Source organism: Schistocerca serialis, chromosome 5, assembly GCF_023864345.2.
Source record: "Schistocerca serialis cubense isolate TAMUIC-IGC-003099 chromosome 5, iqSchSeri2.2, whole genome shotgun sequence".
Lineage (NCBI taxonomy): Eukaryota > Metazoa > Arthropoda > Insecta > Orthoptera > Acrididae > Schistocerca > Schistocerca serialis.
This window is the reverse complement of record NC_064642.1, coordinates 655,248,422-655,274,564: the sequence shown is the minus strand read 5'-3', so window position 1 is coordinate 655,274,564 and position 26,143 is coordinate 655,248,422. Positions and strand designations below refer to the sequence as shown.

At 41.4% G+C, this 26,143-nt stretch overlaps 1 protein-coding gene across 1 annotated transcript in view; it reads right to left on the bottom strand.

Moving 5' to 3' along the window:
- LOC126482160 (lathosterol oxidase-like) overlaps positions 1-25,727 on the bottom strand; it is a 111,854-nt gene extending 86,127 nt beyond the window's left edge. Inside the window, exon 1 of the mRNA XM_050106137.1 lies at positions 25,433-25,727. Within this exon, the coding sequence (XP_049962094.1) occupies positions 25,433-25,727 (295 nt within the window). The remainder of the gene's footprint in view (positions 1-25,432) is intronic.
- Positions 25,728-26,143: the final 416 nt, after the last annotated feature.

Genomic DNA, 26,143 nt, shown 5'->3' with positions numbered 1-26,143 from the left:
TGATGACGTTCGTTTGTCAACCAGTTGTGGGCCGTCCGGAGTGCCGTTTTAAGCTAAAAAATGGTTCAAATGGCTCTAAGCCCCATGGGACTTAACGTCTGAGGTCATCAGTCCTCTAGATCGAGAACAACTTAAACCTAACTAACCTTAAGGACATTACACACATCCATGCCCGAGGCAGGATTCGAACCTGCGACCATAGCAGTAGCGCGGTTCTGGACTGAAGCTCCAAGAACCGCTCGGTCACAGCGGCCGGCCCGGTTTAAGCCCGTGGAAACGTTTTTATGAGGCTGCTCTCGCTTTTGATTCGACTTCGTGTAGCTATCACTTTATTAAGTAGTTTACTAGGCGAAGTGTCAGTATTTTGAGAAAGCAAATAATTGGCTAATCATATGCAGTAAATATGTACACGGTACAATCACATTAATGTGACTACCTTCTACCTTCGACGTTAACGTGAAATAACTACTTACAGACGGTAGGTGGCATTACTAGCAGCGAAGGATTTATTAAGCGAGCGGGGGGAATGCGGGAAATAGTGCATTCGTTTATGAATTATAGAGCGCAGCAGGCCGTCGTCCTTTTTTTTGTGGGTTTTATTCCGCAAATCCAGATTTCGGCTAGGGCCTAGCCATTATCAATGCACTATTTTGTAATCTCGTCTCATGTTAGTTCCCTGTTGTTCGGGCGTCAGTCACAGTTCTTTGAATTATCAAGTAATCACATAACAGTTACTGAGTGCACCCAGTTTCCGAATGGAAGGTAACCTGAGTACAGTCGTTCTACATCTACATCTACAGGTATAATCTGCAAATCACATTTAAGTGCCTGGCAGAGGGTTCATTGAACCACCCTCACAATTCTCTATTATTCCAATATCGCGGAAACAATGAACACATATATCTTTCCGTACGATCTCTGATTTCCCTTATTTTATCGTAGTGATCGTTCCGCCCTATGTAGGTCGGTGTCAACAAAATATTTTCGCATTCGGAGGAGGAACTTGGTGATTGGAATTTCGTGAGAAGATTCCGTCGCAACGAAAAACGCCTTTCCTGTACCATTTCTATAAAACTCTTTCCCATATTTCGCGATAATACAAAACGTGCAGCCCTTCTTTGAACTTTTTCGATGTACTCCGTCAGTCCTATCTGGTAAGGATCTCACACCGCGCAGCAGTATTCTAAAAGAGGACGGACAAGCATAGTGTAGGCAGTCTATTTAGCAGGTCTGTTACATTTTCAAAGCGTCCTGCCAATGAAACGCAGCCTTTAGTTAGACTTCCCCACACCATTTTCTATGTGTTCTTTCTAATTTAAGTTGTTCGTAATTGTAATACCTAGGTATTTAGTTGAATTTACGGCTTTTAGATTAGATTGATTTATCGTGTAACTGAAGTTTAACGAGTTCCTTTTAGCACTCATGTGGATGACCTGATATTTTTCTTTATTTAGGGTTAACTGCGACTTTTCGCACCATTCAGATAATTTTTCTAAATCGTTTTGCTGTTTGTTTTGATCTTCTGATGACTTTGTTAGTCGATAAACGACAGTGTCATCTGCAAACAACCAAAAACGACTGCTCAGATTGTCTCCCAAATCGTTTATATAGATAAGGAACAGCAAAGGGCCTATAACACTACCTTTGGGAACGCCAGAAATCTCTTCTGTTTTACTCGATGAATTTCCGTCAATTACTGCGAACTGTGACCTCTCTGACAGGAAATCGCAATGTGGAAACGGAGCGATTTATCTGACGTCGAAAAGGGGCATGACGATTGGCTTTCGGGCCTAGGGTGGAAGCATTTCCGAAGCAGCCACGTTTGTAAACTGGTCGCGTACCGCAGTGGTTAAGGTATGGTAAAAATCGACCTCTCGAAAGCCGGCACCGAGGCTAAGGTGGCGCATCACGGGCCATAGACGACAGGCAGTAAATGTATTCGCAACTGAGAATATGGACAACCATCAGAATGGAATGACAATGATGAAAATTTGTGCAGGACCGGGACTTGAACCCAGATATCCCGCTTATTGCGAGCGGTCGCCTTAACATTTGGCTATCCGTGCACGGCTCACGACCAGACACAAACTTCCATATGTTGTCAACATTGAGTCTACAACCTGTATTCTTGCATCCATTATGTATATTGCCATAAAGGCAGGACATTTTACTTGTAAGTCGCTTGCCCGAGCATGTCCAAAGGAATTACATCGTAATTCGAGAATAACACAGACACTGCAATTTTGTATAGGTGACACAGGCCAACAACGGCTGCAAAGATGTCTACGAGAGAATAGACGTGCAACTGTTGTCCAATAGATTTCCCAGATGAACGAAGAGACTAACAACAGCGTCTCCTAAACGACTGTTGCTGTACTTGGGCCTCTGGAAAAGGCACTTGGTTCATGCACCCATTCTGGCTGCCGTTCATCAGCAACAAAGGCTGGAATTTGCACGCTGATACCGCAACTGGCGTCCACTGACTGGCGACAGGTGGCCTTTTCATATGAATCACTTTTTACACTACTGGCCATTAAAATTGCTACACCACGAAGATGACGAGCTACAGACGCGAAATTTAACCGACAGGAAGAAGATGCTGTGATATGCAAATGATTAGCTTTTCAGAGCATTCACACAAGGTTGGCACCGGTGGCGACACCTACAGCGTGCTGACATGAGGAAAGTTTCCAACCGATTTCTCATACACAAACAGCAGTTGACCAGCGTTGCCTGGTGAAACGTTGTTGTGATGCCTTGTGTAAGGAGGAGAAATGCATACCATCACGTTTCCGACTTTGATAAAGGTCGGATTATAGTCTATCGCGATTGCGGTTTATCGTATCGCGACATTGCTGCTCGTGTTGGTCGAGATCCAATGACTGTGAGTTCAGGAGGGTAATACGGCACGCCGTGCTGGATCCCAACGGCCTCGTATTACTAGCAGTCGAGATGACAGGCATCTTATCCGCATGGCTGCAACGGATCGTGCAGCCACGTCTCGATCCCTGAGTCAACAGATGGGGACGTTTGCAAGACAACAACCATCTGAACGAACGTTTGCAGCAGCATGGACTATCAGCTCGGAGACCATGGCTGCGGTTACCCTTGACGCTGTATCACAGACATGGCGCCTGCGATGATGTATTCTCAACGGCGAACCTGGGTGCACGATTGGCAAAACGTCATTTTTTCGGATGAATCCAGGTTCTGTTTACAGCATCCTGATGGTCGCATCCGTGTTTGGCGACATCGCGGTGAACGGACATTAGAAGCGTGTATTCGTCATCGCCACACTGGCGTATCACCCGGCGTGATGGTATGGGGTGCCATTGGTTACACGTCTCGGTCACCTCTTGTTCGCATTGACGGCACTTTGAACAGTGGACGTTACATTTCAGATGTGTTACGGCCCATGACTCTACCCTTCATTCGATCCCTACGAAACCATACATTTGAGCAGGATAATGTACCGCCGCATGTTGCAGGTCGTGTACGGGCCTTTCTGGATACAGAAAATGTTCGATTGCTGCCCTGGCCAGCACTCTCTCCAGATCTCTCACGAACTGAAAACGTCTGGTCAATGGTGGCCGAGCAACTGGCTCGTCACAATACGCCAGTCACTATTCTTGATGAACTGTGGTATCGTGTCGAATTTGCATGGCCAGCTGTACCTGTACACGCCATCCAAGCTCTGTTTGACTCAATGCCTAGGCGTATCAAGGGCGTTATTACGGCCAGAGGCGGTTGTTCTGGGTACTGATTTCTCAGGATCTATGCACCCAAATTAGGTGAAAATGTAATCACATGTCAGTTCTAGTATAATACCTTTGTCCAATGGATACCCGTTTATCACCTGCATTTCTTCTTGGTGTAGCAATTTTAATGGCCAGTAGTGTATGTTCCATCGAACAGATGGCCATTAGCGCGAAAGGTATGAAACGTCTGAAAGTAAACACCCTGCAACAGTTATGGTCTTAGGAATGTTTTGGTGGCATTCCCTGGGAGATTTCGTTATTCTGGAAAGGCAGAATAGATCAAGATAAATGTGACATGTCACCTCATAGATGTAGTTTGATTTTTACATTTTGTTTTTCCTCTGTACTATGGCACAGTGCAACGTGTCACACAGCTCGGAGTGTACGAGCGTAGTTAAAAGAGCACTATGATGAGTTTACTGTACTCTCCCGGCCACCCAACTCCCTGGATTTGAACCGTCGAGAATCTGATGGAACATCTCAATCGGGGTGTTCGCGCCATGGATCGTCAACCGAGAAACGTAGCGCAGCTGGTCATGGCACTGGAGTTGTCATGGCTCCATATCTCTTCCAGAACCTCACTGACACTCTTCCTGCACGTCTCGAAGCGGTCCGCCATGCAAAAATTGGTTTTTCAGGCTTTTGCTAGGTGGTCACGGTAAGATGACTGGACAGTGTAGTAGTGGCCGCAAGTGCGTATTAGAGCCAACCCCCCTCCCCCGTTTCTGTGTCTGCATGCGATGGCTAAACTCAGGAACTAATGTAGGGATTTTGATGTGTTTTCAGTAATAGATAGACTAATTCACGAGGTAGGTTTGTGTGTATAATTTGTGGAATACGCAGGGTGACCGAGAAGGAATTGCTATTAGGGATATGACAGGAGCGACGATTCGAAAGAAAACATCTAGTAAATGTTGTTGTTGTGGTCTTCAGTCCTGAGACTGGTTTGATGCAGCTCTCCATGCTACTCTAACCTGTGCAAGCTTCTTCATCTCCCAGTACCTACTACAACCTACATCCTTCTGAATCTGTTTAGTCTATTCATCTCTTGGTCTCCCTCTACGATTTTTAACCCTCGACGCTGCCCTCCAATGCTAAACTGGTGATCCCTTGATGCCTCAGAATATGCCCTACCAACTTATCCCTTCTTCTAGTCAAGTTGTGCCACAAATTTCTCTTATCTCCAATTCTATTCAATACCTCCTCGTTAGTTATGTCATCTACCCATCTAATCTTCAGCATTCTTCTGTAGCACCACATGTCGAAAACTTCTATTCTCTTCTTGTCCAAACTATTTATCGTCTACGTTTCACTTCCATACATGGCTACACTCCATACAAATACTTTCAGAAACGACTTCCTGACACTTAAATCTATACTCGATGTTAACAAATTTCTCTTCTTCAGAAACGCTTTCCTTGCCATTGCCAGTCTACATTTTATATCTTCTCTACTTCGACCATCATCAGTTACTATTCTCCCCAAATAGCGAAACTCATTTACTACTTTAAGCGTCTCATTTCCTAATCTAATTCCCGCAGCATCACCCGATTTAACTCGACTACATTCCATTATCCTCGTTTAGCTTTTGTTGATGTTCATCTTATATCCTCCTTTCAAGACACTGTCCATTCCGTTCAACTGCTCTTCCAGGTCCTTTGCTGTCTCTGACAGAATTACAATGTCATCGGCGAACCTCAAAGTTTTTATTTCTTTTCCGTAGATTTTAATTCCTACTTCGAATTTTTGTTTTGTTTCCTTTACTGCTTGCTCAATATACAGATTGAATAACATCGGGGATAAGCTACAACCCTGTCTCACTCATTTAAAGCGGGGGTAGACGATGAAATTGAAGTTGTGACATCAGCCATAATCAGCGACTAGTGAAAAGTAGTGCTGGATCGGCTTTACGTTTGTGTTTGTCTTAACCGTTTTTTTTCTGTTGATCTCATTTTGTTGATCTCATTTTGTTCGTTATTGTATTTGTTAGGGGCCAACGTCCCGAGACGGTTGTTCCAGTTCATCGTTGATCCATTCCCTCAGTTTTTTATTTCAGAGGGCAGCTAACCCTATCACCGAACACGCTAAACTACCATGCCGATCGTTCGGCTGTCTGAGCGCGCTTCACGTCCAGCCCAAATTTCCAACTTGTTGCACACTACACACGTAGCGTCCGCTGTCCATTACCGTCATTACTGTCAGACTCGCCCTCGTTCCCGCAAGAGGTCTGATGAAGAGAATATCTGCGCTGAAAGATCTTTAATTGTCGTCAAGGTGCCTATATTTATATGTGCTGTGACTATTCTTTCGGACATGTCTTGCCATAATGCAGCATCTGTGTTAGAACAACATTCCTGAAATAGACTGGCCTGTCCAGAATCGCAACCTGAACCCATAGAACACCTTAGGGATGACAGAGTCTTGACTTCGCTCCAGACATCAATGTCCAACGTCAGTACCTTCTGTTGTTTCGTGTCTCGAGGAAGAATTGTCACTCATTCCTCCAGGACATTCAGACCGTCACTGAATATGTTCCCAGAAGAGTTCAACCCATTATAGCCGGCCGGAGTGGCCGTGCGGTTCTAGGCGTTACAGTATGGAGCCGAGGGGCCGCTACGGTCGCAGGTTCGAATCCTGCCTCGGGCATGAATGTGTGTGATGTCCTTAGGTTAGTTAGGTTTAATTAGCTCTAAGTTCTAGGCGACTGATGATCTCAGAAGTTAAGTCGCATAGTGCTCAGAGCCATTTCAACCATTTTCAACCAATCATAAAGACGAAGGGTGGACACACCCCATACTAATGTCCACTATTACGTATCCGGATACCTTTGATCAATTAGTCTTTGTTGTATAAAATCCCAGTAGGCATTCCGGCTGTTTTGGCCCCAGTTCACTGTCTCACTGAATTATGATCAAAGATATTTGACACAGAGGTGGATAATTTCATGCAGTGTTGTAATGGATAGCTCAAATTATATTTAACATGTAGATAAGCTTAAGTTATTGCAGTAGGGTGTTTACGTAAAAAATTACAATAATTCACTTCTGATCGTTAGTTTCTCCTCTTAGTATGATAATCTGATGGTTTGAGACATTCTGTGTATCCATCGTGGTTTATGGTATGTGTAATGTATGTACACTGAAGCGCCAAAGAAACTGGTGTAGGCATGGGTATTGAAATACAGAGATATGTAAACAGGCAGAATACGGCGTTGCTGTCGGCGACGCCTATGTAAGACAACAAGTGTCTGGCGCAGTTGTCAGATCGGTTACTGCTGCTAAAATGGTAGGTTATGAAGATTTAAGTGAGTTTGAACGGGAACGCGAGCGATGCAGCATCTCCGAGGTAGCGATGAAGTGGAGATTTTCCCGTACGACGATTTCACGAGTGTACCGTGAATATCAGAAATCCGGTAAAACATCAAATCTCCGACATCGCTGCGGCCGGAAAAAGGTCCTGCAAGAATGAAACTAACGACGCCTGAGGAGAATCGTTCAACGTGACAGAAGTGCAAACCATTCCGCAAATGGCTGCAGATTTCAATGCTGGATCGTCAACAGGTGTCAGCGTGCGAACCATTCAACGAAACATCATCGATATGGGCTTTCGGAGCCGAAGGCCTATTCGTGTACCTTTGATTACTGCACGACACAAAGCTTTACGCCTCATCTGGGCCCGTCAGCACCGACGTTGGACTGTTGATGATTGGAAACATGTTGCCTGGTTGGACGAGTCTCGTTTCAAATTGAATCGAGCAGATGGACGTGTACGGGTATGGAGACAACCTCATGAATCCATGGACCCTGCATGTCAGCAGGGACTGTTCAAGCTGGTGGAGGCCGTGTAATGTTGTGGGGTGTGTGTAGTTGGAGTGATATGGGACCCCTGTTACGTCTAGATACGACTCTGATAGGGACACGCACGTAAGCATCCTGTCTGATCACCTGCATCCATTCATGTCTGTTGTGCATTCCGACGGCCTTGGGCAATTCCAGCAGGACAATGCGACACCCCACACGTCCAGAATTGCTACAGAGTGGCTCCAGGAACACTCTTGTGAGTTTTAACACTTCCTCTGGTTTGAACACTTCCTCTGGTCACCACACTCCCCAGATATGAACATTATTGAGCATACTTGGGATGCCTTGCAACGTGCTGTTCAGCAGAGATCTCCACCCCCTCGTACTCTTACGGATTTATGGACAGCCCTGCAGAATTCATGGAATCAGTTCCGTCCAGCACTACTTCTGACATTAGTCGAGTCAATTCCACGTCATGTTGCCGCACTTCCGCGTGTTCGCAGGAGCCATACACGGTATTAGGTAGGTGTACCAGTTTCTTTGGCTCTTCAGTGTAGTTTTCACAGGATGCCTTTAGAACGGTTTCGCGACAATGTGGTGTTGTCAGTCGCTTTGAAAAGCATGTATCCTACATCTACTGCAGATTGCATACGACCACCTTCAATTGTCACTGGGTCATTGGGTATTTACAGACTCCAGCAGACGTTTCTGGTAATCAGCCAGTTGTTTCAAAATACAGCCCGCTCTTAATAACTGATGGGGTCGACGGAAGAAAGTGCTAGCCCTTAATATCCCAAGGATTAGTTTGATCACATTATCTGTTGTGTTTTCGAACATGCTGCTAACAAGTAGTTCCATTTGTATCTTTATTAAGTGCTTCCATACAAATAGTTTCTGTTCTTCTTATATTTGTATGCTTATCTTTTAACCAGCATATAATATCCAATATATGAATATGAAGCTAATGTAGGCTAGTACCTCTTTCCACCAACCCCTTTAATTTTTCCCACGGAATTTCGCATTATCGCTCAAATTTATGCTTTGACAAATTTAAGTTTTCGAACAATATGTAAGAGGTAGCCTGCTGTTGTAGTACATATTTGCTTTTATATCAAACATATCGTGTTTTATTACTGAATGTTAAGCTTGCGTTGATGCTTTTCAGAAGTTTTCCAAACTCTGAAATGTTTTCGCAAATACTTGTACTTTCATTTGCTAGTTCTTTAATGCTGTCATTTTGTGGGAGAATATCTTAATATCTGTTAGCATTTTACGATTATTTGCAGCGTCTTCAGTCCAAACAACTCTGTTTCCTAATTAAAAAGAAATATTTTTCGTTATTGTTTGCATCCCGCATGTTTAACCACGCTTGTAGCCGTCTTTGGTGTGCAATACACTCCTGAAAAATTTATGATTGACAACACAGCTTTCAATTTGAGAGCGCAACAAGAAGTCACGCCTCAGTTCGGCACTGAGTCTCAGAAGTCTGGTTCAGACTTTCCACTCGACACACGTCCAGATAATCTCAATGGATCCGAGGCAAATGCTGAAAGTTATGAGATTCCTCGAAATACCGTGAGTTAGTTTTCTCTATCAGTTGCTGGAAATACCTGACTTGGTAGCTCAGGTGACAGCTATCTTTTTTAATGATGCTAGTCACAATGTGGAGCTGGTTACTAGCTACACCCTCAACTGCTGTTGGAATGGCCTGTTCCACACGTTGAAATGATTCTCCCAGGTGAGCAAACAAGAAAATACTGTGTAATTCGTCATCCTTGCCCAAATTTCTCCAACTGATGCTATTACTTGCCGTACGTGCGAACTGCAGACTATTGACAGACCATTCCTACAACTGCTTCAACATGACACCTCTAGTGCAACGTTTCTATCATGTGACGTGTGACTGCACCCCTGTACACAACATTTAGATCACTCCTGTACAGTCGATCTCCACAGATTAATTAATGGGTATTGTATGAATTACTACATGTCACACGAAATGTCCCTCCTCGCGTCATTCTCTTTAGTCACGTGTCTTTATATCTCGTAACTCCCTGTTATAATTCTTCGGATGACTTTAAAATCGTTCTGCAGGTGCACGTTGCTGGTACGTCCAGTTTCTTCTCTTCTGGTTTTCTTATTGGAGAACATGGGGTGCTACAAAGTTATTATTTCGAATTCGTTTCCCCATTCCCAGATAAATGTATGTGTCTGGCAGATTTCTTTCACGTAAGATCGCATGGCATTGATAGGCTCGAGTCCTCACCTAGGGAAGTTGGCCGTCAAGTTGCAAGTCTGTTCAGTCGACGCCACATTAGGCGACTTGCGTGTCAATGATGAACAGACAATGAGGACGACACAACAGCCAGTCCCCGAGCAGCGAAAATCTCCGACCCGGGTCCGATGCATGGCAGTCAGACACAATGTGCTAAGAGGGTGGACTTTTATGTAAGAAACTAGCATAGCGCCCGCTGTACGGACTGAAGAGATTCTTTTTGTTTTTATATAATAGAATTTCGATGTTGTTCACAGACAGCAGTATCTTCTAAGCCTTTCACGCTAATTAATACCATGTTGTTGTTGTTGTGGTCTTCAGTCATGAGACTGGTTTGATGCAGCTCTCCATGCTACTCTATCCTATGAAAGCTTCTTCATCTCCCAGTACTTACTGCGACCTACATCCTTCTGAATCTACTTAGTGTATTCGTCTCTTGGTCTCCCTCTACGATTTTTACCCTCCACGCTGCCATCCAATGCTAAATTTGTGATCCCTTGATGCCTGAGAACATGCCCTACCAACCGGTCCCTTCTTCTTGTCAAGTTGTGCGACAAACTCCTCTTCTCCCCAATTCTATTCAATAGCTCCTCATTAGTTATGTGATCTACCCATCTAATCTTCAGCATTCTTCTGTAGGACCACATTTCGAAAGCTTCTGTTATCTTCTTGTCCAAACTATTTATCGTCCATATTTCACTTCCATACATGGCTACACTCCATACAAATACTTTCAGAAACGACGTCCTGACACTTGAATCTATACTCGATGTTAACAAAATTCTCTTCTTCAGAAACGCTTTCCTTGCCATTGTCAGTCTTCATTTTATATCCTCTCTACTTAGACCATCATCAGTTATTTTGCTCCCCAAATAGCAAAACTCCTTTACTACCTTAAGTGTCTCATTTCCTAGTATAATTCCCTCAGCATCACCCGACTTAATTCAACTGCTCTTCCAAGTCCTTTGCTGTCTCTGACGGAATTACTATGTCATCGGCGAACCTCAAAGTTTTTATTTCTTCTCCATGGATTTTAATACCTACTCCGAATTTTTCTTTTGTTTCCTTTACTGCATGCTCAATATACAGATTGAATAACATAGGGGAGAGGCTACAACCCTGTATCACTCCCTTCCCAACCACTGCTTCCCTTTCATGCCCCTCGACTCTTATAACTGCCATCTGGTTTCTGTACAAATTGTAAATAGCCTTTCGCTCCCTTTAGAATTTGAAAGAGAGTATTCCAGTCAACATTGTCGAAAACTTTATCTAAGTCTACAAATGCTAGAAACGTAGGTTTGCCTTTCCTTAATCTATTTTCTAAGATAATTCGTAAGGTCAGTATTGCCTCACATGTTCCAACATTTCTATGAAAAGGAAATTTGTAAGACTGGATGTCATATATATAATGACTTTTGAAACTATTAAGGTAAATACATTGTTTGTTCTCCATGAAAATCTTTCATTTGCTAACTATGCCTATCAGTAGTTAGTGTCTTCAGTAGTTAGAATCTTTTATTTAGCTGGCAGTATTGGCGCTCGCTGTATTGCAGTAGTTCGAGTAAAGAAGATTTTTGTGAGGTAAGTGACTCATGTAAGGTATAGGTTATTGTTATTCAGGGCCATTCTTTTGTATGGATTATTGAGAGTCAGATTGCGTTGCGCTAAAAAAATATATACATATATTGTGTGTCAGTTTACTGTTGATCGTAATAAGTAAAGAGAGAAATGTCTGAGTACGTTCAGTTTTGCTCAGCTGTTTGAAAATCAAATAACGTAGGAGGTTTAGCAGCACAGTCATTCTTAATTTTTCTAAGGGGATGTTTCAACTTTCATCCCCTAACGTATATTTCTTTATATATAACCGAGAAGTGAAACACCAATTTTAATAAATTTAGCTTTAAAATTATTTTAATGTAACAAAATATTTTCTTAAAAGTTTTCATCCCCTATTGCGCTCCCTTAGGAGTTGAATTTCCAGAAACACAGAAACACGTATTTTTTTTTTAAATTTCTAACTGAGAAGTCAAATACCAATTATTACAGATGTAGCCCTAATAATCCTTTAGTAGTTCTTTAGTAATTATTTATTTTCAAAAACTTTCAGCCACTATTTTACCCCCTTAGCAGTCGAGTTTAAAGAATCTCTGAAACACGTATTTATTGTTTTCTGACTGAGAAACCAAATACCAGTTTTCGCAGTTCCAGCTTCAAAATTCTCTTAATAGTGACATACTTACAAGAAGCCTTTATTCCCTATTTCACCCCCTTAGGGGTGGAATTTCGGACAATCCCTTCTTAAACGGTATCTATAAAATAAGATTCACACCTTCTCCAGATTTCAAGTTTGTATCTTTAGCGGCTCCCCTGGAATCTATTTAGCAGCACAAATTAACTTTTAATTGTATTTAAATCTGTCATCACTGTGAAGTTATGTAGAAGTTTTGAATTACGTAGAAGTTTTTGGCAAACTGACACACAACCTAATTATCATTAATTTATTTAAAGTTCGATCCACATAAAGTCGTAATATGTGTAATGCACTTGACTATGCATGCAAGTATGAGTTATTACAATGTTTGTGAATCCCTTTAGTTTCTGTTCCGACGTTTTCCACTCCGGAGTCTATTCTCCCAGCAACTTAGACGAACTGCCATGGAACTTTTCTGCACGGGGGACGGTATGGGGTCATAAATATGTTTTTTTCTGAAGGCCCTGAGTGTAGAGGCAGTTGCTGTGGCTGGGGGCCGATGGAGGCGACAACCGTCCAGCAGCCCTCACAACAGATGGCGTCCTTGCGAAACTAGGAGACTAAAACTTCAGGGCCGTGAGGTGCCTTAAGATTGCTTTTTAGACAGATATGTATCTGCAGAGACGAAACACCTTGAATGTTTTGGAAGAGAAGAACGATATCATAGCAAGGAAAGGAGGCTGCCAGATTTTCTTAATCACACTTGTAAATAGAACTCTGATTGGTTCACGAAAATTATTTTGGTTAGTGGGGAAAGGGCTTGCATACGTGTATGTGGCTCCTGTCCTGTTGAGCAGGATGGAAAATCACCCTTTTGGTGGGGAGAACTCTTAACTTTTGCACCCATATTTAGAGACATTTAACATCAGTGGTCAATCCAGTCATAATATGCAAGGGTAGAGATTTTTGTAATATGTTTCTAATTTCTCATTGCCCAGAGCTCATATTTTACTATATTTGACTAGAGAGATTCCAACGCTGGGAGAGCCAGCACAGTTTCAGTAATAGAAAGTTGAAGAGGCTTAATCTTAGGTGAGCTCAGAGAACACTTCGACTTTAGGAGACCAGCAGGAAGCTTCTTCCTTTGAAGTCTTGCAGCTATCTTCGCCTCCATCTTGCACAGTTGGACTCTGTCGCAAAATGGATGCAGATGCCATATCTAGACTTGGAGTCCACAGCCACCACTTCATGCCGTGGAGAGAGGATCGTAAACTTTCTTACTTAGAGATTAGTTTCGCCTAACTTAATCCATACTGGAAGCTCATCTACCTACCACGGGCCTAGGTGAGGGAACTCGTCCTTGCATGTAACTTTCTGGATCTATTATTTCTTGTGTGACCTTCAGTTCTATAGTTTCATTCACATTCATTGACGTTTACATGAGAACTTTTATGAACTTAACTTGCAAATGTTAACGTGTCCTTTTATGATTCTCATCGAATCAATGTTCACTCAATGCTGACCGTAAACTTCCCTTTTTTGTAATAAATTTGCGTGTGACAGTTAGTTTCATTCGGTATCTAGAAGAAACCACTGTTCATTATATCTGTGTTAGCTATGGACCCATGTTGTCTTGTCTGTTGTGGCCACCCTGTTGTCACTCCAGACTGCAATAGTTTCGATTGTCTGACTTTCTCATTAATTAATTTCACTTGATTTCAGGCGGAGCGATGTGGTTACTGCTTAGGTTACCAGATACAGGTCTTAGTAGCATCAAAGGTGTATGCTGGGCACGAAAACGTAGTCTTACAATTGGAATGTTACTCTCAGATTTTTGTAAGATTACTCGAAAATGGAAAAGAAATCGCTATTGAGCGGAGAAAAAAACAACATTGAATATCGTTACTGAAGAAATGCCTTATATATGTGATTGTTAATTGATACAATTAACAATACTAATCTGTCATTATGTAAATTAGTGATTTTGTAGCTTTTTTAAAAGTTTGATGTTAATATCATTGATTTATACAACCAGGAAGAAAAGATCTAACTAGCATGCGGTGGTCACGGGTTCACTTTCAGTTCTGCCAGGTATTCTTCCTTGGCAGGAGGACTGGAATGGGGTGCAGTAAGCCTCGTGATGCGAACGCAGGAACTACTTAAATGAGAAGTAGCGGCTCCAAGGTCTCGAAAGCCGACAGTGGCTGACCCCATGTCCCTCCATATCACATTCAAATGGCTCGACTTGATAGAAAATGGCAGGCAACCAGTTGGCACAGCACCGTCGTCAGGACCACATCGTGGTGCTTATTTTCTTTTATTTTTATATATGTGAATCCCCGTCTAACCAATGTTTTACCTATCCACACTAAAGGAATTATGGGCAGAGCGTCATGAGTGACTCACGGCGAGGGTGCCTTCCCCGGTTCATAACCACTGAATATTCTGGCGCAGGTGTATCCTGAGTGCTTCTGCACCTCCAGTCACCGAGCTATGCTTCTCACTTACACATCAATCGACTTCAGTATCCTTTATCTGTCATAGCCGGTAGACCGTTAACCTTTGAATCGATACCGAATGCCGTAGTTTCCTTATCAGAGAAGAACGGAAAGTTTATCGTCTATTTCCTTTATACTGATGACGCCAAGAGTTTTCAATAAATGACTCAACAACAAATCCGCAGTGTGGTTTCACTTAGATATCTTTCAACGATCTCTTTATTTTTTCCCTCGTGGACGATTAGTCAGTTAGTATCACTGGAACACGTCCGGTCACAGAAAAATCGGTAACTCCAAATCAAGGTTGCGCGAGTGCTCATTATGTGCGAGCTAGAAAACGAGAAAAGCACCAAGAAAGAAATACTTCTCAAAGCATTAGGAAAAACTGAATAATTTAACGAATGAGTATGAAGAAAATGAAAACAGTGAATGACACTAAGTTCTCCACACTATTCAGTGTCTATGAAAAGAGCTGGAATGTTTCTTCTATCTTCGAAAAGCCATATAAGAAATGTGATTATGTGAAACTACTTTAATACACTCTTACTTTTTTCCGAATTTTTGAGTTTGAATGAAGCAAATATACTATGGGAACGTACACTGCGATGACAAAAGTCATGGAATACCTCCCAATATCGTGCCGGATATCCCTTTGACCTGCTTAGTGCAGCGACTGGGCGTGGCATGGACTGAACAGGTCCTTGAAGGTTCCCCGCAAAATTATTGATTGGGCCACGCTGCCTCTACATCCGTCCATTATTGCGAAAATGTTCCCGGTGCAGGATTTTGTGCACGAACTGATCTCTCGATTATTCCCATAAATGTTCGATGGGATTCACGTCATGCGATCTGGGTGGCCAAATAATTCGCCCGAATTGTCCGGAATATTCATCAAATCAATCGAGATCAATTGTGGCCCGGTGACATGGCGCACTGTCATTCATAAAAATTCCATCGTTGATTGGCTGCAAATGGTCTCCAAATAGCCTAACATAACCATTTCCAGTCAATGATCGATTCAGTTGGACCAGAGGACCCAGTCCATTCCGTGTAAACACAGCCCACACGATTATGGAGCCACCACCAGTTTGCACAGTGGCTTACTGACAATTTAGGTCCACACTCGAACCACACCATCAGCTCTTATGAACTGAAATCGGGACTCAATTGACCAGGCCACGGTTTTCCAGTCTTAAATGGTTCAACCGATATGATCACGAGCCCAGGAAAGCGTTGAAGGCGATGTCGAAAAGCGCAAGGCAGATTTCCTTGCACAACGAAAGGGTAACCTGCTTAGCAAACTTCTTTCAATGCTAGATGACTATGGAACAAATTTGACAGTCCTATTATGAAATATAGAGGATAAGCTTTTAGTGATTTATAGAACAGAGAAGTCATAAAAGGATTTTGGAAGCGTAATCTATGTATGTCAGTGTCATTATTTCGACTTTAAGTCATAAGTTTATTTATCCTGTATAAACAAAAATTTGCAGTTTTATGTCTTAATAGTCAGGTCCATTATAGCCGAATTTCAACTCCTCTGAATTTTAAAACATTGTGCGCTAATTATCTCATTGTTTCACGTTATCGAACAGAAATAACCGCAACCACAATGTCGTGATAGCAGTCAGATCTTGAACAGAAATTTTCTTGCTGTTTAATTACAATTAACAAGCGTATCTGTAACCTCTAAATAGTATGTCTCGAAATTCACAAAGCGGGTATTCCTCTCTGCTAGATGTTCCATCACTTGCGGAGTGGTACACATCATTTGGTTAAAGCAGTAGGAATATGTTAGCTGCTTCTTAAAATTTGCTGACTTACATAAATTTTAATAGCGTTATGTGCATTTTTGAATGACGTTGATAAGTTAGAATGTGCCGTACGAGAAGGAGATTGCACTCACGGTGGTCAGACAAGTTTGCTAAACGTGTTAAACCACATACGGATTTAGCCCTCTCCTCATCTTTTTGGCTCACATTAGTGCGACTGGATCTCTCTTTGGGGCCTGCCCATATTGGTAATTCATATTTTAAACATTCCTTCAAAACCTTGTGACAACACTGATGCATTCTGCGAAATTATTTTCTACTTACTAGGGAGTTTCCTGAACCATAAACACACTAACTTAAAATTTTCATAAATTCATATTATCCCACAACAAGAACCTCTGGAGTCGAACTTCAGTTTTAATTGCAATAAACATTTTTGTAGGAGAATTACCTTTTTTGCACAGGTCTTAGTATGCTCGTGGAGTAGCTAATTGAGACTTTTTCCGGAAGAAAGGCTCATAAGACGAAATGTTTATTTGAGATAGGGCTGTTTAAATACTTACTATTAATATATTTGAATAACAACCCGACTTTAATATACGAGTACAAGTGTATTTTAATACGATGTGTACTACTATAAAGTAAATCCTTCTCTGTTACTAGATATTTTGAACTATGTTTGTAGAAAAATTATGTTTCTGATAAACATTTATAAGCCCTTTTCCCATTAATCAGTGTAAGTAAGTTATAATGAGCAGACATTTCTTTCGTAATATTATCTGTAATAATATATAAGCTGACAGAACCCTTAGAAAGGTACAAGACTGGAATAGCAGTAAGTACATTCACGACAAATTTCAAGTACAGAAATAAAATACCATTGTCTTGTTCTGTGGTCCATACATTACGATCGACAGTTTCTGTGGTATAGTTTGTAGCTACTGGAGAACCCTTTGTTTTTCTTTTTCTTCTTCTCCTTATTCCTGCCCCACATCGATGTCTATTTTCTAAATAATGACTGGCTGCTGCTGACTATCATTAAGTATATTGTGTAGCCATGAACTACTTTCATCATCCATCTACTTAAAAAAATCCCTGATATCTTTTCTTTTTCTAGCTTCACTAGGTTATACGCCAGGCCAAATGCCGGTGCTCCAAGTACGCTGACCTGCACATAAGTACTCGCTACATTAAACTCTGCTGCACGTATACGGACAAAGAAAACGTTACTCGGATCTCTAGTGTTCAGATAATGAAACAAAACCTGGGTACAATATTCTACATAACTCGCTGATTAATTTTAAACGATTTCCCGAAAAAGGGGATTTAGTCGAATTAGGTGGTGCTGAAGGAATTGAATTAGAAAATGAGACTCTCAAATTAGTACACTAGTTTTGCTATTTGGGAAGCCAAGTAACTGACGACGAAAGTAGCAAAGAGGGTGTAAAATGGCTATTGACAATAGCAAGAAAAGCTTTTACGAAAAATAAAAAATTGTCAACATCGAATATGAATTCAGATTTTAGGAAATCTTTCAGAAGGTATTCGTCTGGAGAGCAGAACTAAATGGAACTGAACCGTAGACGATCAACAGAACAGGCAAGAAGAGATTAGACGATTTCGAAATGTGGTTTACTCACTCGCATCCTTGTACTGTCATCGCATGACTCCATTGGTGAAGACTGAAATATATTGATTGTCAGCATATTAATATGTCCTGACTCCGACCGCAAGGTCAGCTTAGTTTAGTTCAAGGAAGCGCAGAGGGAGTGTCATGAAGAGCGATAAATACTTAGTCCTAGGGATAGCAAAATTTCTGCCTTAACATAATATTATTGATTCCCATTTCTACTGAATTTGCAAATGGAACAAGGGAAAGGCGACTGCCATTGCGACCTGTACTCATTAAAATCTTTGACTTATTCTCCTTACTCTAAATATCTAAATAACACTTCGAACGCCACGAAATAATTATAAAAGCTGCAGAGTGAAAATTTTATCTGGAAACAACCCACAGATTGTGGCTAAGCCATGTCTCTGCAATATCCTTTCTTCCAGGAGTGTTAGTCACGAACATTTCACGAGAGCTGTGAAGTACGGAAGGTGAGAGATGAGGTACTGGTGGAAGTAAAGCTAAGGACGGATCGACCTAGGATAGCTCACGAGAAGACCACACGCCAATTCTATTGTTGTAATTTTTTATATTTATGGTATATGAAGTTCAGAACTAAAATATCAATATGCCCCAGCAGTTTCAGAAAATCGACTTTGAAAGTTTTTAAACGTCTGTAATATAAAGCAGTGTTGCTCAACCCACCGATTGCGATCGACAGCTCGCGCGCAATGACTGTATGAGTCTATCTTTCAAAATCTTTGTCAGAAATCTCTTTAAATGAGTTGTTTTTGGAAGAATACCAGTTTGTTGACAATATGCTTTTCGTACCGTATTTTTAGGTGGTAAATCCGACAACACTGTCTGCGTCTCATTTGCCTCCATCTGTATTTGACCGCTTGTAGCTCGTGCGCGAAGCAACAGTCCTCCATCCTGCTTGGTGAGATTACACAAACGTATGTTTTCCAGCTTCGATGACGGAGGAAATTAATTCAATTTCAGAATAACATTTCTTTAAAGGCTGAATACAATGAAGATAACTTTTGGAAATTGGTGAGTGTAAAAACCTATATTAACATTGTAAAAGTCGCATCGCAATGTTTTTTTTTGGATTATCTTTCATACTGTGTTAAGGCTGGGTCTGAGAAAGTATTCACCGGATCATAATAGACTTGTCAATGACTTGCAAAGCAAGTATCTAAATTTTTTTTAGCATTTATGAAGGTGTATGTTCTACTTTCTTTCACATGTGTAATATATAGAGAATTGAGTAGTATGCATACGACTTCTGATGGAGAGAAAATTTCCTTTTATGTATTTTGTGTAATTACAATTAATAATTGGGGTTACAGTTTAGTTTTGTGCTTAAGCCTTCACGAATTTAATTCAGCAACTCCCTAAATGTGTTGAATTGCGTATAGCAGATATCCAAGCCTAAAAAGGTTGAGCACCCTGATCTAAAGCGAGGTCAGTTTTTCCGACAGATCGAGTGGCTCTGAAGCCACGTTATTGACTTTGGGTCGATTCATCTACATCTACATCTACTATTACATGAATACTCTCCAAATCACACTTAAGTGCCTGGAGAGACGTTCATCGAACCATCTGCAAATTTTCTCTATGTTATTCCAATCCCGAACAGCGCGCGGAAAAAACGAACACCTATATTTCTCCCTGCGAGCTCTGTTGTCACTTATTTTATTATGGTGATCATTTCTCCCTCTGTAGGTCGACGTCAACAAAATACTTTCGCATTAGTAGGAAAAAGCTGATGACTGAAATTTCGTGAGACGATTCCACCAAAACGAAGACGTTCACCCCAAATCCTGTTATCATGTCAGTGACACTCTCTTCCCTATTTCCCGATAATACAAAACGTGCTGCTCTTCTTTGAACTTTCTCGATGTACTCAGTTAATCCTGTCTGGTAACAATCACAAAGCGCCCAGCAGACTCCAAAAGAGGGCGGACAAGCGTAATGTAGGTAGCCTTTTTAGTAGATTTTTCCCAATTGTAATTCCTCAGTATTTAGTTGGATTTACGGCCTTTAGATTTCACTGACTTATCGTTTAACCGAAGTTTAACGCATTCCTTTTAGCACTCATGTGGACGAACTCACACTCTTCATTATTTAGGGTTGGTTGCCAATTTTCGCCCCATTCAGATATCTTTTGTAAATCGTATTGCAATTTGTTTTGATTTTCTGATGACTTTACTAGACGATTAACGACAGCATCATCTGCATACAAACTAAGACGGTTGCTCAGACTGTCTCCCAAATCGTCTACATAAATAGGGAACAGTAGAGGGTCTATAACACTACCTTAGGAAACAACAGAAATCACTTCTGTTTTATTCGATGACTTTCCATCAGTTACTGCGAACTGTGACCTCTCTGGAAGAAAACCAGGAATCCATTCACATAACTGAGACGATATTCCATAAGCACACAGTTTCACTACAAGCCGCTTGTGTGGTACAGTGAGAAAAGCCTTCTGGAAACCTAGAAATACGGAATCAGTTTGAAATACCTTTCAATAGCAATCAACACTTCGTGGGAGTAAAGATGTAGTTGTGTTTTACAAGAACAAAGTATTTTGTGTAGACTGTGTGTCAATAGAACGTTTTCTTCGAGGTAATTCATAATGTTCGAACGCCATATATGTTCCAAACTCCTGCTGCATATCGACGTTAATTATATGAGCCTGTAATTTAATCGATTACGTCTACTAGGCTTCTTGAATATTGGTGTGACCTATGCAACTTTACACTCACTGGGTACGGATCTTTCGTCAAGTGAGAGGTAGTGTATGACAGCTAAGTATGGAGGTATTGCATCAGCATACTCTGAAAGAAACCTAATTCCCGGCTGCAGTAATTTTTGTAAACAAAATTATCAAATGGTTTAAATGGCTCTGAGCGCTATGGGACTCAACTGCTGTGGTTATCAGTCCCCTAGAACTTAGAACTACTTAAACGTAACTAACCTAAGGACATCACACACATCCATGCCTGAGGCAGGATTCGAACCTGCGACCGTAGCAGTCGCACGGTTCCGGGCTGCGCGCCTAGAACCGCGAGACCACCGCGGCCGGCAAACAAAATTATCACTTTCATGAAGTGTAAAATATATAGGGATCAAAAATTTAATTTATATTGTTCCTTATTTAATTTAAACAATTTTTATTAACAGTCTTTTATGAATTATCGGTAATTAATGCCTTATATTTGCAACAAAACTGAATTTTTGTGTGTGATATGTAATTAGAAACAAGTACATGTGCAAGTTTCATAAAAATCAAAATTACTTATGTGTTAAAGAGCGTATGTCTGGTGAATTTTATATTTCAATGATATTAGGTATTCGAACTCAACAGAAAAAGAACCGAAAAGAACAACAAGCGAAAAGAGACCCGATTCAGCTGTTACCAGTCTCGAGCGTTGCTGTTTTCTTTTCATCTTAATGTATTTTACACTTCATGGAAATATTCGTAGAACTTGCACCATTGTCTAAAAATTTGCATCGGTCAGGAAACGAAACCTTACATGGCAGAAGAGAATTCTACCTCAGAGACACGATGCTTGTCGATAAAATCGAGCCTATGAGTATTTTAGAGTACTAAAGACGCTTGGAAAACTTCAAAGTCGACATTCTCGAGAATTTTTAATAGCTGCGTCGAAGTGCTTTGAACGGGCACTGCCGACTTCCTTCCCCGTCCTTCCATAATCCAATGAGACCTATGACCTCGCTGTCTGGTCTCCTTCCCCAAACTACCCAACCGAAGTGCTTTGGTTGATTAATGTTTTGGCTCTGAACTTCAAGTACTAAGTACAAAAAATTGCAAAAACCCGATTACCACGTGGTCTCCTAGTCAGTTAGTAGAGTATTCGCTCGTGACATGCCAAGGCCTTGGGTTCGAGTCCCAGTTTGGCACACAATTTTAATCTACCAGAAAATTTCAGTTATAAAAGCTGTTTCGAAAAAAAAAATTTTTTTTCCTGGTTAGTGCTTTCAGGGGAACGTCGCGTCTCATGTCTGACTGGTGATCGTGTGTTCTTTCTCAAGCGGCCTGTAACAAAACCAACTCTGTAAACTGATAATTTTACACGTCACTGATGATTCGCACAAAACAAAATGGAGAGATGGACTAACTGCTGAAACATTTAGTCTCAAGTTCATTTCCAACGACAACAATAGTCATTATGCAATGTCTTTAGTCTCAAACATTTTCCACTACTCTCACGGATTAATCGTACGAAATAAGTTGAAAGAAATGCTATAGGAGCAAAAACACGATGATCGCTGACATATCATGTGCCTAACTGTAGTCACGAGATCCAGCTCTAATGTAAAACAATAGGATTGTTAAAATCTATTCGAGAAGAATTGTTAAAGAGGTGGAGTCGCAAGATTATTTTATTATAAGCTAATCCTTAAAGAACACCTACATGAGTATTTTGTAATTGGCCTTTCTCGATAATGCCTTGTGAATTATCATAAATATTCCTCACATCTTCCACATGGCTTCCTGTAACTGTTTGGTAATTGAACAAGCATGCATATAAGAGATGATGGATATCAAAACTATTGAGTATTTGTTATAATGTAAGCTCGTTGTCCCATAATCTTGCTGTGTAAAACGACGCAGTGGTTCGTACCTGCCAATAAAACCTTTCATCCTGTGATAAATGAGGGAGCTTTTCTAAGTGACAGTAGTTTTGTTAGGAAATGGAACACAGAGGCGGTGTGATGCGGTCTGACGTTGTCACCATGGCAGCGATCGCTTCACTTGATACAAAACATAATTTTCCTGTGCACCACGAACAGCGGCTGGAAAACTGGCCTAAGGGTGAAATAAAATTTTAAACACATTTGAAGTGAATGGTCGCAATTTACACACATATCATATGCTTTCCTAACAACATGTTGAGCATTCGGAATGGGTAAGATAAAGAGTATTTCTGCTAGTCAGAACCAGCAGGGAATATTCCATTACGACGTGGTCTTCTTATTGTCATATTCTCATGTTCGGCTACCATGTCGTTGAGAATCCAAGAAAATTATGACAACATTAGACAAAATGTCTCCATTTTTGGGCAGCTAAGACCAGCATTTTATCGCAAAAGCAACAATAGTTTAATCTGAGAAGTCTAGTGCAGCTGGCCACCATTTCGGAAAAGGGTGACTAGAAAATTAAGTCTATGTGTGTGGTGGTATCCCAGACGACCGTGTTGTGAGAAGTGTTCGGCTGATTTTCTTCCTCATTTTTTTTCTTGTCTTGTAAGATATTATTTTCCACATCTTAATGACCTCATTATCGACGGGAAATTTTGTCAGAAAAAAGACCTATGACGCAAACTATTAAAGAAGAAATGAATAGTCAGACTCACAATACCTGAAATATGCAGAAAGAATGCACCGACCAACGTTTAAAGAATAACTCATAATTTTTACAGACTAATTTGGGATAACTCCATCAAACAGACAGATAAAATTCCACTTAAAAATAACTGATTGCAACGAGGCACAAACCGACCTTTCCGTGAGCGCTGACCGCATCAGACATGTGTTTATCAATATTTGTTCGGGCTGATATCTTCTAAAAACTACAAAAACGAAATTGCAAAACGTGCCGAAACATCAGAGAAAATGCGGGTGACTAACCTGTAACCATACTCCCCTCTCCCTCCCTTTTTCCCCTTCCCACCTCCCATGGATGGAATTAGTGAACCCCATCTGTTTGAGTTTAGTAATATCCGTCTGAAAGAGTAAGAACGTTTTCGAAATGTTTGCCAATCGTGTAACAGAGGCAGAATGTGAATATCAGCCCGGTATACTCCTAGTCGGATGCGGGAAACCGCCTAAAAGCCACATCCAGGCTAGCCGGTACACCGACCCTCCTTGTTATCCGCCGAGAGGATTCGATCCGGGACCGACGCGCCATCCCGTATCCCGGAATCTGGGTGCTTACGTGCGACTATTCGGGCGGCTCAGAACTGTCATTTACTAAGCTTTAAACGCATTAGAGAAGTGTCAGATTTCTCATATCTAGGAACACAAGAGGCCAGAAACAAGGCAGACATCAGACATATACTGAACCTGGGGATGAACTTACTGGCATACAATTACCCTCGAAGAAGTTCCTGGAGGTGTGCACCTGGTGCACTTCATTGTAAGGGAGCGGAACGTGAACAGAATGAGGACCGTTAAGAGGAGAACTAAAGCATCTGAAATATGTTGTTAGAAAATGATGTTAAAATTAGAATAGACCGAACCGTATGCAATGAAACGGTAGTAGAAAAGATAGGTGATATAAGATGTCCGTGGCAAATCTTTGTCAGAAAAGGAAAAATTTAGCAGCGGTGGTAGTAGTAGTAGTAGTAGTAATTCGTAATGGAAGGAGAAGGCAAAAATTTGAGTACGTGGAATATGTGTTTGATATAACAGGTATGTGTAGATGAAATGAATTCAGTTAAACTACAGATAGATGAAAATAAAAAAATGTAATTCGTGGTAAGTCATAAGTAAAAGGATAAAGTGTGAAGGGCAGTCTTTGTGTTTAGCTTCCTCGAAGTTATAACAAATTTTCATATGATAAACGGAAGGTTGTTGTTGTTGTTGTCTTTAGTTCGAGAACTGAAAACTGCTTTGACAGAGCTCTCCACACTAGTCTATCCTGTCCAGATCTACTCATTTCTGCATATCAGCTGCGTTCTACATCGGTTTGTACGTGCTTCCTGTTTTCAAATCGTCTACTCCTCTACAACTTTTACTCATTACACTTCCCTCCATTGCCAAATTATAAATTATTTAATGTCCCAGGATGTGTCCTATCAAACTATAGCTTCTTTGAGTCAAGTTGTACCGCAAGACTGTGTTCTCCCTAATTTGATTCTGTTAGTTAGTTAACCGATGTAACCATCCAATCTGCGACATTCTTATGTAACACCACTTTTAAAAACCTCCTATCCTGTTGTCTGTACTGGCTATCGCCCATGTTTCACGTTCATATAAGGTTACACTCCAGAAAAATACTTCCAGGGAAGACTTTACAAGACCCACGCTTATATTTCATATCTATAACTTTTTATCTTTTTCAGAAGCGATTCTTTTTGTCAGCAGTTTATATCCTTTTCTTCTGACCGTTGTCAGCTACTTTGTCAACCAAACAGGATAAACTGTCTACTACTTTTACTGTCAAGTTTCCTACGTCATTCCTTCACCACCACCTGTTTAATTCGACTGCACTCTGCTACCATTGTTTTACTTTTGTTGATGCTCGTTACAACCTCTTTTTGAGACGCTATCCATTCTGTTCAACTGTCCTTCCAAGTCCTTTAGTGTGCCATTAGCAAACCTCGAACCTTTTATTTATAAGTCAGATAACACTGGTATGCCTAGGGTGAATACTAACCATCAAAGGTGACATTATATTGCAGCTTAAGTCTTATGTTAAAGATGTAGCACAATCGAAAGTTTGCAATGAGGAACAAAATCAATGAAAGTAATAGCAGATCGTTATTCACCTCTCATTGTGGCTCCGAGGATAAATACGGCGAGCGTGACGATGGTGGAGCGGACGAAGGATGGAAGGCGGCTCCAAATCTTCTCCATGGGCGCGTTGTACTTCTCCATCCAGGTGACGGCCATGGGGTCGAAAAACTTGCGGGGCTGGTCGGCGGCATTCTCGACGGCCACGGTCTTCGCTGCCCCATTGGACACTCCCTTGGCTGTCCCGTTGGACACTCCCTTGGCTGTCCCGTTGGACACTCCCTTGGCTGCCCCGTTGGCGACGCCGCGGCTCCTCTTGCTCGCCCCCATGTCCGCTGAAAGAGCGCCGAAGCACGGCCGGCCACTCCTTTATACACAACAGATGCGGCCGCTCCGTGCCCGCCTTATCGCCACTCAAATCACTCTGCAAAACAGTGTTATCATTCACATATGATAAAGTGCCACTACCTGTAGGCATTCACTGGCGAATCACGCAAGCCAATAACCTATTAGAATTCCTTTCTCCGTTCACAACGACCTCGTACTTGAAGCCTAATCAGCCAATAGAAGATTGTCGGCTTTGGCACCTGGCATATGTACTTTGTAAGCTTTTGTGCTGTAACGGCGCTTGTTATTGATTGACAAAGAGCGTTGGTATCTGACAATCAAACTTGTTTTGAGTATCCAGTCTTCTGGAATGTTTGATACGACTCGCTCAGAATTTCATTCCTGCAACAGCTTCTTCA